Source organism: Lepidothrix coronata, unplaced genomic scaffold (assembly GCF_001604755.1).
Source record: "Lepidothrix coronata isolate B3197 unplaced genomic scaffold, Lepidothrix_coronata-1.0 Scaffold22, whole genome shotgun sequence".
Lineage (NCBI taxonomy): Eukaryota > Metazoa > Chordata > Aves > Passeriformes > Pipridae > Lepidothrix > Lepidothrix coronata.
In genome coordinates, this window is record NW_016690202.1 from 5,895,333 (window position 1) to 5,914,121 (window position 18,789).

Here is an 18,789-nt window from a genome sequence, read left to right on the forward strand (position 1 = left end):
TAATAAGATCAGAGACTTAAAAAGCGCTGCAACTACCTGGTTATATGTCTCCTGAGTAATGACTGTAGTTAGTCTTTTGTATAGCATTCACAGAGAAAGACTGTTAGCTGCTGTTAGAGATGAAAAGCAATGCACAGACAGTCTTTAATACTATTAATTATTTTAAAAATCATGGTATATAATCCTCTGTGTTTTCAAAATTAATTTGTGAAAATTAATATCTGAAAAATGGTTTTAACCAGCACCCACCAACAGGGAAAAAATCCTTTTCAAAACTCAAAAGGAAAGCACAGTTTAAGAGATTTCACCTTCAATTTAACATTCAGAAAAACCCTCCCAATAATAATGAACTACATTGTATAGTCAGACAGGGCTCCATTTTAATAGACATTAGTGGTCTCTATAATGATCTATATATCATTTCATGAATCCCAGGCTTACTCATATGCATGTCCATAGTTATCTACCTTTTCTTTCCTTCTGCTTAACAAAAGAAAAACTTGTATTTGTCTCAGTTCAATATGTTACTGGGGGAACTGCAAATTTAATTCTGTTCCTGAGACAATCAGGACCAGCTTGTAACCACTTGGATATTGCTATCAAGAACTGTGGCCAAGCCTAGGAGTCGATGCACTCAGGAACCAGCCATATTTGCAGAAAGTTGCCCTTCCCCGTGCTTGATGGGTACGAAATCAGAGCAGGAATATTTCTGGAGCCATTAAGAAGCCTCTTCCTTTCCAATAGTAGCTGGGAAAAGGTGTCCTCCTGAGGAATGACTAGATTTAGTAGTAAGCAAGATAGATGACAAAGTTACCAAAGCTTACCTCTTTTGATGAGATTAGTTAAAATGACACACACAAAAGTGATTTTTTAATGACCAGTACTCATTGTGGGTACATGAAAAAAGAAAAGATTTTACTACATCTTTTTTTTTTACTGGATCTGGCCCAATGACATCTCCACTCTTTAGCATTAGTCACTTATATGTGCCATTTGCTCACTAACAAAAAAAAATTTGCTTGTCTTAGCAGACAATCCTCTGAGGTGTCCCATGCCTGGAAAGAAGCTACTGTACCTATTTCAAAACCATATTGTTAAGGTCCTTACCCAAAGACTTTCTTTGAAGCAGCCTCTTGTATGCCACATACAAAGGACTTTTTAATATCTGAAGGTTCGATGCCTCAGCTCCTTGGTTAGAACTACTCAGAGGCTTTTGCTTCTGGAAGTCTGGCTTGGAGCTAGTTGCAGAACTTATTATAGCATTACAGTGCTGCTAAACTGAACAGTTCAGCCCTAAGATCTCCTTTTCAGCCTTACACAGTCTCTAGAAATTCCTGTGAAGCCAGGATGCATCACACTTTAGGGACACACTGCTAGCCCTGGTAAAAATAATATGGAACACCAAGTCCCTGAAAAATTTTGTTCTGGTCTCACATCAGTAAACAGGTTACTTCTTGCTCAAAAGAAAGATGCATATATTGGACAATACAATAAATAATAGAAAAATAATGTAAAAATAATAATTTCAAGCATTTAGCACCATCAGCTTTGGGGCACTGAGCTGCACATGTTAACTATGCCATATAAACCCATAATTTTTTATTTGAGTTTTAATGAGATTTCAGCTTTCTTGTATGCTTATGTCTTCTTATATTACAAAAATGAATGAAAAGGAAGTGAAGTACATGTTCTCTTCTTCTTAATTTGATAAATGAAGTTACTTCTTGGATCCAAACTCTCTGACTTACATTCTGTGTACACAGAGTTTCGTACACAGAATGAGTGCAGTGTAAGATGTGTCCCATATTTCATTCACTTTCTCACATTAATAAGGGTTAATCAAGTCCACACTCCCTCTCCTACCACCTAGGAGAAAAAGACACAAATGAAATCCTCCAATTATTTCTCTATCCCATGGTACCCAGGGAGGTAGGGAAAGTGTGTATCTCCTTCCACTTCTGTCCAAAAAGTGGCACATGACTGACCCCCAGGGTCATCAAAGCACCAGGCCAGTTTGGGTTGTCTTCAGTCCAACAAATACAGCCTTCTGCCAGGGCAAGTGCTGGTCAGCCAGTCCTAGCTCTGGAATGACCCCAGGCATGCCACAGTGTCAGGAACCACACAGTGGAATAGTTTGAAGCTGGAAGCACAGAAGAATAGTTTGGGTTGGAAGGGACCTTCAAAGGTCATCTAGTCCAACTCCAACTAGCATGTGGGGGAACAAATCCCTTACTTGCCCCCCTAAGTCCTCTCAACAAAGAAATGGGGATAAACAGAGTGATTTACACCTTTCAAAGACACTATCTCCGGCACTTTCTATATGGAAGGTTTGTTCAGTTCACATTTTCACAGCTGTTGTTACACTCATGAAGCAGTGTAAATGACAACCTACTCGTAGGGCCCCTAGGAGAGTGTACTGTATTAGATTCGAGATGCAGGTTCTGAATTTGTATTTCTTTTAAGCACTGCCCCTAATTTGTACTATATATTCTGAAACCAAACTAACACTGCTGTAATACTTTTTTCTTTTCTCAATTTAAATTGCCAATTGTCACACTACCTCAATGAAGACATTGGCACCTTTTTTCTTAATTCAAAGTAACTTCACATATGGGAGTTAGCCTTTTTAGAGAAACTGTATACAGTCAGCACATGAGACAGGAGTGTATCGTGCTAGCTTTTAATTGTTCTGTAGAGTACTGTATTATCTTGAGGTCTGTAATGCATTCAATGAACTGAATCAATGAAGTCACACTCTAAATGTGTCTGCTACGGTTCTACACCAGTAGAACCTCGGAAATGGGCTAATGACAAGGTCACTGTCTTTCATAATGACATTTATACCTGTAATAGTAAAACACTGATCTGCCTCTACTTGTCACCTTGTGCTCTAGCAGTTTTTGGGTACAGATGTTGGACAGGTCACGCACTGGAGAGGAAACTATACTGGGAAAGCAAAGCCTCTGTGTCAGGAAACAGAGCATGGGCAGCCTCAGAGGGTCTGCACAGAGGTTGAGAGCCAGGGCAAGGGAAGAAGACCAGGACCATGTGGCCAGGAGTGAAGAAGAAGGACTGAACTAGTAGCTGAGCTCCAGTGATCATGAGGCAGCAAGTTTTATGTCTGACTGATGTACAAAAAGCTCAACAACTTCCAGCCACTCTCAAACTGGCTGAATTCATGTGAAGTCTGAAAGAGAAAAGTACTTTCACCTGCTGTCAATTCCCCGAGCCATCATGTTCTTCCACCTTCCTGACACAAGGCAGAGTGAGTACTGCTTTCATCCAAAAAAATTATGCTCATTTACTGGTAACTGAAATCTAGTGAATGTTCTTTTCAGGTTTATAATTAGAGACTGCACTCTTCAAATTACTGGCATTTCTGTCACTCAAGGAAATTAAAGACTTTGAAATACAGTAATGAAATACAGCAATTTATCATTTAGAGAACTGAAAAATAAGGATATTTACAAAATAATGTTTAAGTATCCATAAACATATAGTAAGAACTCAGTATTAATGTGTGATGGTGTTATCTTCCTGACTTTTCCACTGAAAACTTATTTGCTTAGGCCTCTTCAATCTTGTGATCTGCTAGACTTGTGGTTCAATGAACTACAGATTTCCACATCTGTAATGCCATACACTACCTAGATAATTGGCAAGATTGCTGAAAATAATTTAGGGGATGTCTAAACATGAAATCAAAACACTTCCAAGCAATCTGCTTTTATACCACTGCAATATCTAAAATCATGGAAACAGCAATACCTAAGCAGCATATAATAAAATATACATAACTAGAATAAAATAAATCCTGGCTATAAATCAAACTCTTAGACTAGTGAAGTAAAAATTCGTTCATTAGCTATTTGTCTTAATAAAATACCAATTAAAAAAAAAGCCAAATTCCTGAAGGAATACTTATATTGAGAGAATATTGACAAAATATGACTTTCCTCCCACAGGTAAACAGAAACATGGGGTCTCCATTCTGTAAGGTATGGTTGGGGTCCTCTGAGATTCAGTGTCCCGGTCAGTATCACTTTCCCTGCTTGGGCCATCTGTGGCGATCCAGAGGGGACTGGAGGAAGTCTCTGAAATGGATATGGATGGAAAGCCTCCCTGCCCAGGCTAGAATAACATTGTGCCTTTTACCTCTCCTTCCCTGATAAACCCACACCCACAGCAATTGTTAGGTGGGGGCTGCCACCAGTGACTCTGTACACCGATAATTCAGTTTCCACCCCTCCTGGAAGCTCTGAAGGCAGTTCTGCCTCAGGCTCAGTATTGGAAAAACTGGGACTGGTCTTACCTCTCTGAGACCGCAGCTGAGAGAAGAGGTATCTGGGGGGGAGGATGGAGAGGACTACCCTGTGCATTATGTCCTGGGGAGTGGTGGCTGCTGGGGTGGGACAAGGACACTGCCCCAGTTGCAGTAGCACTTTGACTGGTCTGTGTGCTGGAGATCAGGGCTGCTGAAATTAAAAGGAGAGAAATAACCCTCATCATGCAGGCAATAATACTGATAACTGAGCAAACACCAACAGGTAAGAGCTCCTCTAAAGCTGCAGTGACAATTCTTAGCAACTAACTGTTTTTTCTCAAGCGTTGTTTTCTGTTCAAAGGGAAGAAGAAAAACCCACATGAAAATAATATTCTTTGCTGCTTCCAAATGACACTTTCATACACCCAGGCATGACATAATTGTGTTCGCAGTCTTGGAATTTTCGTCTAACTAAGGCTGCAAGTCTTCTGTACATTCCTGTTGCAGAAAAGGTGTCAAATACTTCCTAAAATAGGTACTTTTAGAGCTGGTAAGCAGAAAGCACAGTTTCTGAAAATGTGAAATACTTTCTACATTTTCCTCTCTGCTGTAAAAATCCTAAATTTCTTGAAGAGTAATATCCCTATTATCGCCCCAGACTCCTCAGTATTACATACAAAAATGTTAAACCATCATTAACAGTTTAATAATTTTCTATAAGGTTTTCTTGTATACTTTCTAATAAAGAAAGTTTCTAGATGACTAAACAAAAAGCAATACAGGACTTTGTTCAAATGTCCTTGGTAGTTGATCCCTCATTCTTTAACCTTGTTATCAGAAGTTGTTTAAATCAGAAAAATTTAAATCTCTGTATATCTGAAAACCCAGTTGCCGAACTATTTTTACTGACATCTGTGTCAGGTAGCTTATGCTGAATGGCAGCCAAATACATGATCTTGAATATTTTATGAACCCAGAGAACGAATTAAATATGCTGTCTACAAGATAAAAATGATCTCTCACTGTTTGGCTGTCGTATCTTCCAGTCTCTTGCAAAAAAAGTATTGTTTAGGCTTAGTTTACAGAATAGTTTATGGAATAAATTCTACTATAAAAATTACATTATGTTAGTGAATATATTGGAACTAATGATTCAAATTTTTTGATAAAATCCTAGAATTTAAACCAGTTCCCCAGAGGGTGCTGTCACTGGTAAAACATCTTTCTAGGCTAAAATATCTGCATACATGCTGCAATCCTAGCAGAAGAAACACTACTTTAGGAGTAACCCCACCACACACCAGTCTTCAAGAAAATTATTTTGCAGGCCACAATTTTGAATTTTGCTACATAAGATCAAAAGGGCAAAAAGTTCACCTCATCGCCTAAGTCCTCAGCCTATTTCTGGAAAGACGCTATTAGTCCTTACAAGCCTGCCTTTGTGACACATTGGTTATTCACCAGGCTAAGGCAGAGTTAAGGAAAGGCTCAGGAGCCTATGCTGTAGCCTTATTAATGAGCAGTCCCAGACACATTTCAGCTGGTAGAAATGACAGATGGTGTAAGATGACACACAGGAAACCACTTTGTGAGTAAAAACATCTGCAGAGGTAATGCCAAAGTTTAGGTCATGAGAAGTTGTCATGAGCCACATTTGCAGGCAAAGCTGGTGGACTGGAGGCTGACCTTGGCACTAGCCTCTACTGTTTGGTACTTTGTATACGGACCAGACCGTCCTAATCACAACTTAAGTGATAATAGACATCTGACAGTAGAACCTTAACTGAGGTACAGAGGATGCAGATCCCACAGGAGATGAGAAACGACCTCAGACAACAGAGTAACTCACAAAGATCGAGCTGAGGAAGAACCTCCCCACTAAGACAGGAGAATGTGTTTTTGCCACTTTTGCTCATGCACCCCAAAAGCCACTTTCTTCATGCCCGTCTCTCACAGGAACATCAAGACAAATGCAGGGGGAAAACCAGAGGAATGAACTTTCAAATTTCTTATTTTACGTTTACATGCAGCACAGAAGAAAATACTGAAAAACCAAATATGCATTCTGACAGAGTAAGCAGAGAGAATATTTAACATATCAGTACACCACAAAGGAAGATCCTTGACTGTCAAAATAAAAACAGAGACTACTTAAATTATTCCTTGCAAAAACAGGGTAACTTGCATTTTACCATGAGAAAAACTTATTAAACTCTGTAAGAATATACAATGACTTAGTTTCACAGTACTGTAATTATATCTTTAGATCACATCCCGGCCTTTTAAGGCATTTTCTTCTCTTTCAGTGGATTGCAGTTTCTAAAGTTTTGTCTCATCATGATGAAAGGAACTATAAATGGTGCAAAAGGCTGTGTTGCTTACACATTAATCCATCAGTAAATGTTCTCTTCTTTACAATGTGAATCCAAACATTGCATGGATTTTTGGAGAACCTCTAAGATGTCTCAAAATGGAAATCATAAACTCAGAAGTAAAACTGGTGAATAAAACGACAAGTCTGAGGGGAAATAAGCTATCCTCCTTAAACTCAGATAGATAATAATATTAACACTATTCAACTCCTTGTAATGGGTGTATGGTCCTATCTGGGACTACAGCACATTCACCAGGAGTTCTAGATACTTACACAATACTTAAATTCACCCCAAAGGGTGACAGCAGAGATCCTCTTTGTTGTTGGTAACCCTACATCACTGCCTCTTTTGCATCCATTCCCTGTGCATCAAACACAATTTTGTTTTTCATGGCTAGGACCATTCATGTGTCTGTTCTTCCTTTTAATTTTTTTTGATTTTTCTTACGGTAATGAGCTGTAGCTACTTTCCAAGGCTGTCAGCCTCACCAAACAGACTGCCTTTTTTCTCAGACATCCCTTAGGGAGCTCACTCACTGGGACAATTGTTTTAATAAAATTCTTTTATTTTTCCTGTAAATGTCCTCTATCCTTTACCTGCCTGTTGTACCTACCTACTTTCCTAACATTATCTTAGATACATACTCCATAGGGATCAGATGTTTTCTTATTATGTGCACAGAGCACCTAGCTTAGTACTATTACAGTGGGGAAAAAAAAACCCACAAAGAAAAGTATTACTTAAGCAAAGCACAACTTACATCATAGGCCTAAAAGTAGTTAGGTCAAAGTTTCACAATACAGCATAAGACATTATTTAAAAAACAGAATTCAAGTAAGTTCTGTAACTTTACAGATGCAGCTTTTAAATTCCAACTTGCAAAGAAAGTCATGCACTTGCCAAGCTTAAGTAATATCATTTGCTTGCTCTTGAGCAGAGCTGAGTATGACATTCATTAACTATTCATACATGAATTACACATTCTGGTTTATGCTTAAATATGAAATGGTCAAGTTTTAAACAAACAGCACAGTAAAAGTATTTTTTTGTATTGCATTACTTATGATTCTTTCAGCTTTACGGATTTTAGATTGCTCTATAAACAGTAAGTTCATATGATTACACAGTAGAAAAAACTATCATCCATATGTTCTTATTATGAATTAATTGCTCACATCTTCATTCTGTGAACTGAATAAGCCCAGAAGCCTATGTAAAAACCCAGATGCTATCACTTTATTTAGCCTTACAAGAGTCTATATGCTTGCTTTAGATCTTTAAATACAATCTTGTGTTAGTTTTAAGCAAAGGATCTGTCATGCTATATCACTGTATTAGTAAGATTATACCTTAGTAAGTTCAGATTTCTTTTATTAAGACTACAAGATAAGAAAAAATATTTATGGAGAGTTAACTCTAAGTAATAGATACATAATCAAAAATATTATTGTTGTATTTCATTTAAATGTAGCTGTGTTTGTAGATTCTGTACTTCAAGAGTACTGAAACTGTACAGTTGTCACTGCAGGCATTGTACTATGTAAGTAAAAAGGGACTTGCTTCCAAATGTCTACTTTTGACATTTCTTACATATTTCTAATAGTTTGCTTTCAAACATTTATTCTGTAGACTTCTTCAGAAAGGAAAAGAAACCTCATACCTTTGCCTTAAATGTGCATCAATGATAAGCAAAGTCACCTTCAAGTCAGAAAAGTTTGATTTGACATCACTGGAAGAATGGAAATCTGTTCCTGTTTCCACTTGAAAAGTAGCACAGACACATTTCAGATAATATGCTGCCTCAAACAGTATCCAGTAAAATTTACATATCTTATTTTTCAGAAGTCTCAAAGTTTTTTGTTATATTTTGTTATATACCAAAAAAAAATTGTTTTCAGAGAATTTTGAAGGGTAGCTTCTGTAAGGCAGGACACTTAAGCTTTTCTGTATTTTACTTTCCTCTCATTGGGTCATTTCAATTAAATAATTCCCTGCCTGGTGGAATTATCTCATTTATTCACAGAGTATATTATTATGTAGCAGCCCTGATGAGTAGTTAATGAAACAACTCATTTCAACTGGATTGGGTGGTTGTCAAAATGGAGTGACATGTATTCACCTATACCTGACATTATACCTACCCTCAGTTAACTGATGTGAAACAACAGAAGTGAATAAAACTACAAGAAATTTCCAAGTTATAGATAGCTGTGAACACAAGTAAGGGAAAGCAGATTATTACTTACACAGAAATTCATGTTGATAAGAATACGTTGATTAACACTATAAAAATTGCCACACAATAGGAAGCAGTGCCAAGTAAGAAACGAGCAAAATAAATTATTATATCAAACAATGTCCATAGTTAGTAGTGCTGTAAACACCAAGTACATAAGACAAGGCAGGAATGACACTACAAAATGTAATGCCACAGTCTCAGAAGCTGTCTGTGGGACATCACGACTGCAGACAACTGCCAGTTAAGGGCTGGCTGGAGGCAGCAGCTTAATTCAGCTTGTAACGAGCAGCATTTTGTTCAAGCCACTGTCAGCCTAGATTTGGATTGACCAAGCTGCCGGAGTTTGACATTTAATCAGAGTCTGGAAGCTAGACTGGTAAAAGAAATGAGTGCTCAACAGGCTGCTGTGGAAATCTGTGAGAATGTCCTCAGTTTCCGAAAATCTGGTCTTGGCTCATGTGACACAATGTCCCATCCCACCTTCTTTTCTGTCTAGGGACTTGAAAGGAAAAGCTGAGTCTTTATTATCTCTCAGTTTTGCACATTACCCTGGGCAATGCCATTAAACAATTTTCTTAAATCTCAACATTCCTCACTACCCAACTCCCTCTCAACATACAACATGAAATAAGCAACTATAACCAACAACATGTTCCCAGAAATTTCCTGGCCAAAATCACATTTCTAAAATCTGAAATTTCTTTACGCTTTCAAGTAACAGATGCCACACTCACCTCCTACTCAGAATAAGGCATTTAAAAGTTAACAATGTACAAGTAATATCAATTATTTAATAAATTAGAATACAGTCACAGCTTTAAATTTCCTAATTTTTGTCATATAAACCTGCATCATCACCAGCCAGTGTGTAACTCACAAAAGCCTTGACAAAAACATATAATAGAATTGATAGCTTTACAAGGCTCTCAATAAAATAAAACTACTTATTGAAGTGGCCACTTCATATAATGGAATTTTCATCACTGCACATAACATTAATGTAGCCAATTCATTCACTTCCTACATCTGGTTCTCACTTTCAAGTTGGACTGATATAAGATGTAATGCATTCTGTCTGAAAGTTAAAAACAGATGCCTTCACGACTGCTAAAATACTCCATTAAAAATGTTAACACCCTGTCCATGCTGTCTTGAGCTTTGAGATGTATTATTACTCATAGCTTACCAACTGTTTCAAATTTAGTTGAAATGTGAACAACAATTGTACATTCAGGCAGGTGTACAAAGTTAGTTATTTTAATATGAAAATCTCAGATATTTAACTGAAACAATAAAATAGGATTACATTTATAGTATAAATGTGTTTATTGGCATATCTATAGCTCATAACACAGCATTTAAGTTCATTAATGTAGATCAATTGGAAAACTGATATGTGATCCATGAATAAGGAAGAGGGAAAATATTGTAATTTTAAATGAAGCTTAACATGTTCTTGATGTCTACAAGAATGAGAGCAGTAAATTGTTAGCAGAAGTCAAATATTGCTCTGCATTGCAGTAGGTCTTTTCATGGATATGATTTGGCCTGCCTCTCTCCAAAAATCATATAAAAATATGTTCAAAATCGATATTTTTATATTACTTTGCAGATTCTATTCTTCTTATGAGATAGATATGGATTTCAGAGTACATCTACTCTGCAAAATCATCCCTGATCTTAAGTGAGCAATTATATAGCAGCTTTTCATATGTCTTTTTCTATACCTGGGTAAATATTATGAACAGGCCCTGTGGAGTATCCCATGGAATTATCTGCAGTGTCATGTGGTGATAGGGCTGGCTGGAGGGTCTGGATTGCAAGGCAGTCATTCAGGATGTCCTGACCAAGCTCTGAGCTTGACTGCAACTGAAACATAAGAGATAAAAAAAAATAGAAATTATAACATGGGCAAAAACCAGGAAATAATCATCAAAATCCTCAAGACAGTGAAAAATTATAATGAAGAAATGTTGAGAGATTAGAGAAAGAACCACAATCAGAAATCCTCTCTTTTAAATCCTGATTAACATCATCCTTTATTATAGCAGGCATTTTTTGAATCTGAGGAAGAAAATACTTCCAGATGCTTAACAAAACCATACTCGGGACAAGGGCTATTTGTACAGTTAGGAACTGGGACAAATGGACTTCAGTGCATTCTCTTGTCATGCACTGCAAAAGAGAAGAGTGTCCTGGTTAATCAGTAAAGGAGATTTATCACGTGTCTGACATTGCTTGTATCAGCGGAGGGTATTATAATAAATAAAAATATTTACATGCTCATTTAATGCCCTGGCTCACTGCAGGACCAGAAAAGCAAAGGTGCTCATGGCACTGGAAACGAGGGACTGGGAATGAGCAGCCAGGAGAGCTAACATTCAAGACAGTCAGGATGGAAGTGGGACCACTTTATATGGACCAAAGTTGTCTGAGACACCATTGTTAAACTGACTAGGACTATATTTGTTTTACATTACAGCTGAACTGATCTGACCATGAGTGCTGTGTCACTGCCACTAATCCCAGCTGCATGCATGGCCACTTGCCTGGTACCTGTTCCATCAACAGCAAGTCTGTTTATCTGGTTGATCCAGCAGAAAATTCACTCTGAAAACAATTAATAAACAAGTTCATAAGAAGAATTTTCCTTTGGATGAAACTGGATGAACAGTCTCACTCCAATGCTGCAATAAAATAGAGTAAAAAAAAAAAAAATTCACCAAACTAAAATAAGAAAAGGGAGGAAGCCTGCTGCAGCACCCTAACTCAAGGCTGTCTTAGCTGTAATGCCAAACTGTATGTTGAGGTCTATGGCAGATGGATGCTGCTCCAGGCTGGTGGCACTGATGCAGGTCCCAGCTTCATTCCTGATTTTACTGTTTTATATAACAAAAATTTGCCTGTTCATTACAGCCATCATGGTTCATAGACTGGCGTATTCACTTAAAATCATCAATAAAGGAGGGTGTGAGCTTATATGCACGTTGGACACTGCAGTGGCTGAAATGCCAATAAATATCCTGTCCTGTCCCCCATGCTGGTGCAGAGAAAGTTTATGCAGCATGACAGACAGAAACCTGACCTGGTGCAGTAAGATTTGCTGCACTTGTGTATCAGAGTCCCAAGAAGCAAATGTCACAGATGCAATTGAGGTTTCTCCTCTCTTGTTTGTTGCCATGAGAGATGAGCAGGTAACAGTAACTAGAACATAACCTAGAACCTCTAAAAAACTCCTAGGGGGAGCAAGAGGAACAAGAAGAGAAATTTCTGTCCATCCTATACTCAGAAATTAATCACAGAATGGTTTGAGTTGGAAGGCACCTTAAAGATCATCTCAGTCCACCCTCTCTGCCACAGGAAGGGACATCTTCCACTAGACCAGGTTGCTTGGAGTCCCATCCAACCTGGCCTTGAACACTTCCAGGGATGGGACAAATTAAGACATGAGATTATTCTGAATGCAACTGTAAAAAGACCCATTACTGTGCCACAAGATGCTGATAAACACTGAAATTACTTTTGATAATATGCACTAGTATAAAACTGTTGCAACAGAGCAGAGAGTTGGTCTTACCCATCATAAGCACCTGACACAAGGTAACTGTAGGTAAGAAATATTACACGGCCTGTGATACCTATGCACAGACTATGCATGTTGTAGATTATTCCTTCTCCTAAAAATTTAGTGAGTCATTATTAAGCCCCAAGGTACACTACCTTTGTGAGGTATATCTGTATTCTAGAATTGTATTGAGGAGAGCAAGGCAGGGAAGAGGGAGAAAAGGAGAAATACCCTGAAAAAAGCTTTTTCTTTATTATCCATATTTACAAACTGCTGTAAGTACAAATGGTTCTTCCGGTGCAGCACGTATCATTGTCTGGTATCACACACTAATTATGCTGGGTTTGCTGCTATCACTAGTTACACGGCTTTTTCATAAAATTAAGTGGTTGTGAAATTGTCAAATACCTCCTCATTCAAATTCTTATCAGTTACATTATTAATAAACATTATGTGATTTTAAATGTCCACAGAATTTAATATGAAAATAATGATGAAAAAATTTGACTTCTATAGAAAACACATAGAATACGAATTCACAGAAGTTGCCTGCATAAAGTTGTTTATTTGTGCACATTTTTGGCAAGAAACGGATCGATTTTCTGTATCAGATAGCACTCATATGGATAAAACAGTGCATAAAACAGGGAGAGCTAACTATTTACATATTAGTTACAAGAATTGAGTAATTCTTGTAAAATAAAATAGGCAAACACCTATTTTACAAATTTTTCTATTTTGCACTGTTCAGGAGTTTTGTTTTGCATTCACAAATCCTTTGATATTTAGAACAAATCTATCACGAGAATCTGATAGATTTTCTAGCTTGCCAAATTTTCTGGTTTGATCAATAGTGAATGCTTATAAAGACAAAGAAATGCCAGGATTATCAACAGAAAAACAAAAACAAAGAAAGAAACACTATGAGACAGCTGTGACCTGATTTCTGAAGACAGTTCTTATTTCATGTATTGGCTATTGTTGATTGATATTTACAACCATAAGGGCTAGAAATATGTATTTTATAATCTTACATACGCACACAGAATATAAGTGTATGTATTACAATATCTAAGGTTATGCTATTTTCTATGGCACCACGCCTGCCAGAGTCAGATGGGCTTCATCTACCTTGCAAGGGCAGAAGGACTCTAGCCTGTAAGCTGTCGGGGCTGATCAGGAGGGCTTTATACTAGGTTTGAAGGGGGAAGGAGTTGAAACCAGTCTCTCCAGAGATGAGCCTGAGGGTGGAAAGCCAGAGTTAGAAGTGAAATAAGCAGCACAGCTGAAGTGCATGTACACCAATGCACGCAGCATGGGTAACAAACAAGAGGAGCTGGAAGCCATCGAGCAGCAGGAAAGCTACGATGTAGTTCCCTATCATGGAAATGTGGTGGGATGACTTGCATGACTGGAGTGCTGCCATGGGTGGCTACAAGCTCTTCAGAAGGGACAGGCAAGGTACAAGAGGTGGAGGGGTGGCTCTATGTGTTAGAGCTGCTGGAAGGCAGGAGGGCTCTGCAGAAGGACCTGGACAAGCTGGAGAGTTGGGCTGATTCCAATGGGATGAGGTTCAACAAGGCCAGGTGCCGGGTCCTGCCCTTTGGCCACAACAACCCCATGCAGCGCTACAGGCTGGGGACAGAGTGGCTGGAGAGCAGCCAGGCAGAGAGGGACCTGGGAGTGCTGATTGACAGGAAGCTGAACATGAGCCAGCAGTGTGCCCAGGTGGCCAAGAAGGCCAATGGCATCCTGGCCTGTATCAGGAACAGTGTGGCCAACAGGACCAGGGAATTGATTATTGCCCTGGACTCAGTGCTGATGAGGCCACACCTGGAGTACTGTGTCCAGTTCTGGGCCTCTCAGTTCAGGAAGGATATTGAGGTGTTGGAGCAGGTCCAGAGAAGAGCAACAAGGCTGGTGAAGGGACTTGAGCACAAGTCCTATGCAGAGAGGCTGAGGGAGCTGGGGTTGTTTAGCCTGGAGAAGAGGAGGCTCAGGGGAGACCTCATCACTCTCTACAACTACCTGAAAGGAGGTTGTAGCCAGGTGGGCGTTGGACTCTTCTCCCAGGCAACCAGCAGTAGGACAAGAGGGCATGGTCTTAAGCTCTGCCAGGGGAAGTTTAGGTTGGATTTTAGGAAGAAATGTTTTACAGAGATAGTAATCAGACATTGGAATGGGCTGCCCAGGGAGGTGGTGGATTCACTGTCCCTGGAAGTTTTTAAGATGAGACTGGATGTGGCACTTAGTGCACTAGTAACCACGGAGGTTGGATCAAGGGTTGGACTTGATGATCTCGCAGGTCTTTTCCAACTCGGTTCATTCTATGATTCGATGATTCTATATGTATATAATATGTAACTTTAGAATGACAAGATATGTCTTTAACTTATATATGATGAAATCTCCTGAGCAAGAGGTGGGTATTACATTGACTTGTGCAACTGCAGATGCATACTGCTAATTCAAATTGCCACTAAAAATACTACCATGGACCTTCTATAAGCCCTATCCAGGTAAGAGATTCTGGGAATAACTTTACTGTCCCCTGCTGCAGGGTATGCATATGAGTAGCTCTTTAAAAGTAATTACTGTCATACCACTGGAAAAAGCAGAAAGCAAGAGAAGAGCCATTCTCTACTGCTTAGCAGGGCAGGACCAGAAACGGGTAAGCTTCCTTTAGCAGAACCAGCCATTAAATTACAGCTGCTTCCCAAACTAGGCACAACTTCTGGAAAACTCCATTTCCCACCATTACTGTTTTGTCTCTATCAAGACAGTAACCATGCTTTGGTTGCTGCATCCTGTTTCCTCTGCCATTTAAAGCTCATCCTCTGCCCAGTGTTCTTCCAGATTTTTCCTCTGTACTATTAACAGGGGTGAAATAAGCTGTGGCCTTTTTGGAACAAAACAGATGGCAAAACACAGACTCTGGTTCAAATAGATCTGATCAAGGCATTTATTTTTCCTGTAAAGACATTCAGGGTAAAAAACCACTCTATCTCAGTCAAATATTTTTTCATATTTCACAAAAGAGTTTTAACTGAAGCCAATGTTTTGCATTTTGACAAATGCAGGGAAATCAGTGCCATGTGAAGAAACACTGGATAGACAGTGAAGAGATAGATGATTTTACAAATAAGCAAAACCCACCAACCATTCACTGCAATCACAGAATTTTATGTTCTGTTAAAAAAGTTATGAAGGAGAAATAATAATTGACCAGATCTAGCTGATGCAGTCTGTTTCTTGCTTTAACACCAATGCATTTCTTTTCCAAACTAGACTGCAGACTTATCATCCAACTGCAAAAGACAGATGATGCTCTGACTTCTGCATACATCACATACCAGCACAAATCTCCTAGCATCGTGGCTGTAATATCTCACAGCTCCATGATCACCTTGCTTCCCTCACAATCACTGAGCCAAGCACCAGCTACAAGCATGCTGGGACTGAAAACCTGGCAATCCGTTTTTAAGAACTGTGAGGTTAGAGAGTTACCTTGCTGAATGGTGAAATCAATAAGTGACAATTTTGCCATGCTGAGTGCAGACATTTTCTGTGTGCTGTAATGCAGCCTAAATTTATGGCTGACCAAAGTGCAAATTAACAATCAACTGGTTCTAAATAACAGATTTTCAATTTTAATAGCTCAGTTTTATGGTAAACTTGTGAAGATTTGTATTTGTATGCTGGAAATAAAAAGAGACATTTCCACTATCACAATGGGGCAGTTTTTTCTAATACACAAAACAAATCACTGTCAGCCATGGTTTACAACTGTTTTATTTCTTTGACAACCAACTAATGTTTATCACCTTTCAGAACAATGGATGGAAATTCTACTCCTGTAAGTCTTACATATGAATAAATAATTACCCAAGATTAAACAAAATAAACAGAAGTAATTAGAGGGAAGTAAGATTATACAGTCTTCGGTTTTCAATTTCGTTATATTTGAGTTAAAATGCAGAGATGTGCTGTTGATTTGATGCATTACATAAATCCCGAGAAAATGTCTCTTTAAAATAAAAGATCATTTGTTTTATATATCTCTAACCAGTGAATGTTTTATCTGAGATCTGCATGTTTTTGTACAACCTGGCTAATTTCCTCAGCATTACTCCTGTACAATAGAAATCAGACACCATCAAGGAAAACATACAAAATGTGCGTTTATGAATACACTTAATCAGAAAAGAAGTAGTTTAGGATTTCTCTATTAGTTTGAGAAATCCTAAACCACATAAAATACAATGTCAGTAACTTCAAAATCTGTCTATGTGTATTCAGATTGACTCAAATAATTCTTCAGCAAAGTCTAGACTTATTCAGTCATTCAAACATGCCAGTTTTGTCATCAAATCACAGCATTTTAAATCTTGCTTACATAAAAGCATGCTTAATGGACTACATATATGCTGTACACCTAGCAGAGTATTTCCATAGATAAGGGGGACATTAGTTATAGTCTATTTATTTTCATGCAGGTTAGATCTGTGCCTGCCATGTCTAAAACGAGCAAAAAATCCCTCTAAATATTGCTACGTTTCATTTCAAGGAATTGTTCTGCACAAGCTGCAACAGCTCTATAGACGTGGTTTTGTTTTCATTATAAAACTAAGGAGACATTTCTGTTATTCACATAGTCTGTCTATTAATTTACTAAGCACTACCTGTCAAGCACAGAACAAGTTAATAATTTTTATTCAATCTTATTGTCCGTAATTTAAGTTGGCATTGGGATGGGGGAGTATGACCTATCTAGAGCCACATATTGTACTACCTTCTCTGAAGAAGTAGTTAGAATATAATATTTGCTTGCATAGTTAAGAATAAAATTAAGTCCTGGTTGAATAATGACATTGGCAGTACACAGATGTCACCATGAGAAAATTACAAGTTCACCATGAAACCATGCTACGTGACAGTATTTACTCATATTAGTTTTGCTTGCTAGATCCAGATCATCCCTTTACTCATACACATCAGCCTCAAGGTCCAGTGCTTTCTTGCACAGTACCAAAGCTTTTTGAAAGCAGAAAATTAAACAGAGTCAATAAAAAGTGTCCCAATTCTTGCCTCTGGAAACTACAGACATTTTGGGGCAAAGAACCAATGCAGACAGAAGAGACTCCTTGATAACTATTGTTTTCAGGGAGTTATCTGTGCAGGATTTCTAGACAGAAATGTTCTGTTAAGTGACTACCACAGCTTTCAGACGTGTGTGTGCTATTTTTCTCTGCTTTAACATTCTGTTTCAATTAAATGTTTGGCCAGGAAAACACAATAAAAATCAAATTAGACTACCCTACATGAACAGTAGTGCTGTTAGGTTCTACGCAAGAACAACATTTGAGTTCAATACAAAAATGGCTTCTATCTTCATGTCTCAGCACGGATCAGGAAAACACACCAAAAGTGTTTTTCAGCATCTTGCATTAAAAATCAAAAGGATCTGGAAGCTAGACAATTAGCTAACTTTGGCAAATTTCAAGTCAAGAAGAAATTTTGATTTTGAAGCAATACTACAAAAAGAAAACACTGTTACATTAAGATTGATAACACTAAAATTAATTCTACTTTTAATATATATAGAACAGGCAGTTTTCTTTTGATTGGTATTATTCTAACTTGAGTACTTTTTTGGGTTATATCATCGCTAAAATGATACAGGACACCAAGAACATCACTTTAACAGGAAAAATTCCAGGTGGGACAGATCTTAAAGGAAACCTTGAATAAAAAAATCAAACTGAGAATCTTACTTTAAAGAAGGAAAGTACAGTTTGAGTGAGATGTATTGTAAGTTGCCCTTTTCTGAGATAAAAAAAGTTAGTTTGGCCATAGTTTTGTTGAAAATTGATTATCATTTTGCTCTACAGAACTAGAAAGCACCCATACAGATGTTTGTGTGCACACACACACGCGCGCGCGCACACCACCCCACACACTACCTCTCTTCCTGTCCCATATCAGATTGTATCAAATCTGAAAACACTCAACTATCTTAACAGAAATATTATCTACCTTACACCTAGGATCCTTTCTATTTCGTAATTATTTTTGTTCGCAGTTCCAAAGAGGCTTGTAGCTGGTTTTGGTGTGAACAGCAACCTAATAGCTGAGCTGTGCCATTCAAAAAGCAGGAAGAAAATCACTCTTTTGTGCCAGACTGATTTGGGGATATAGCTAGTATATGATACTGCTAAACATCAGTTTTCCCAGGTAAATGCAGCCTGACAAAGAAACGACTTGTACTGAATAACGTGCTTTCACTTTCTGAAAATATATATGTTTGGCAAATTTTCACTTCTTGAGCAGAAAAATGTGTAAAATA

The 18,789-nt window shown here is 38.1% G+C and overlaps 1 protein-coding gene across 10 annotated transcripts in view; it reads right to left on the bottom strand.

Moving 5' to 3' along the window:
* The window catches only part of GLIS3 (GLIS family zinc finger 3), a 175,160-nt gene that overhangs the window by 35,510 nt on the left and 120,861 nt on the right, over window positions 1–18,789 (bottom strand). For 5 of the 10 annotated variants that reach the window (XM_017808301.1, XM_017808300.1, XM_017808299.1 and 2 more), the window contains exons 6-7: window positions 10,606–10,747; window positions 4,313–4,475 (exon numbers count right to left, since the gene is read on the bottom strand). In XM_017808301.1, coding sequence (XP_017663790.1) covers window positions 4,313–4,475; window positions 10,606–10,747 — 305 coding nt within the window. The remainder of the gene's footprint in view (window positions 1–4,312; window positions 4,476–10,605; window positions 10,748–18,789) is intronic. The other 5 variants (XR_001873743.1, XR_001873742.1, XR_001873741.1 and 2 more) reach the window with 2 other exon arrangements.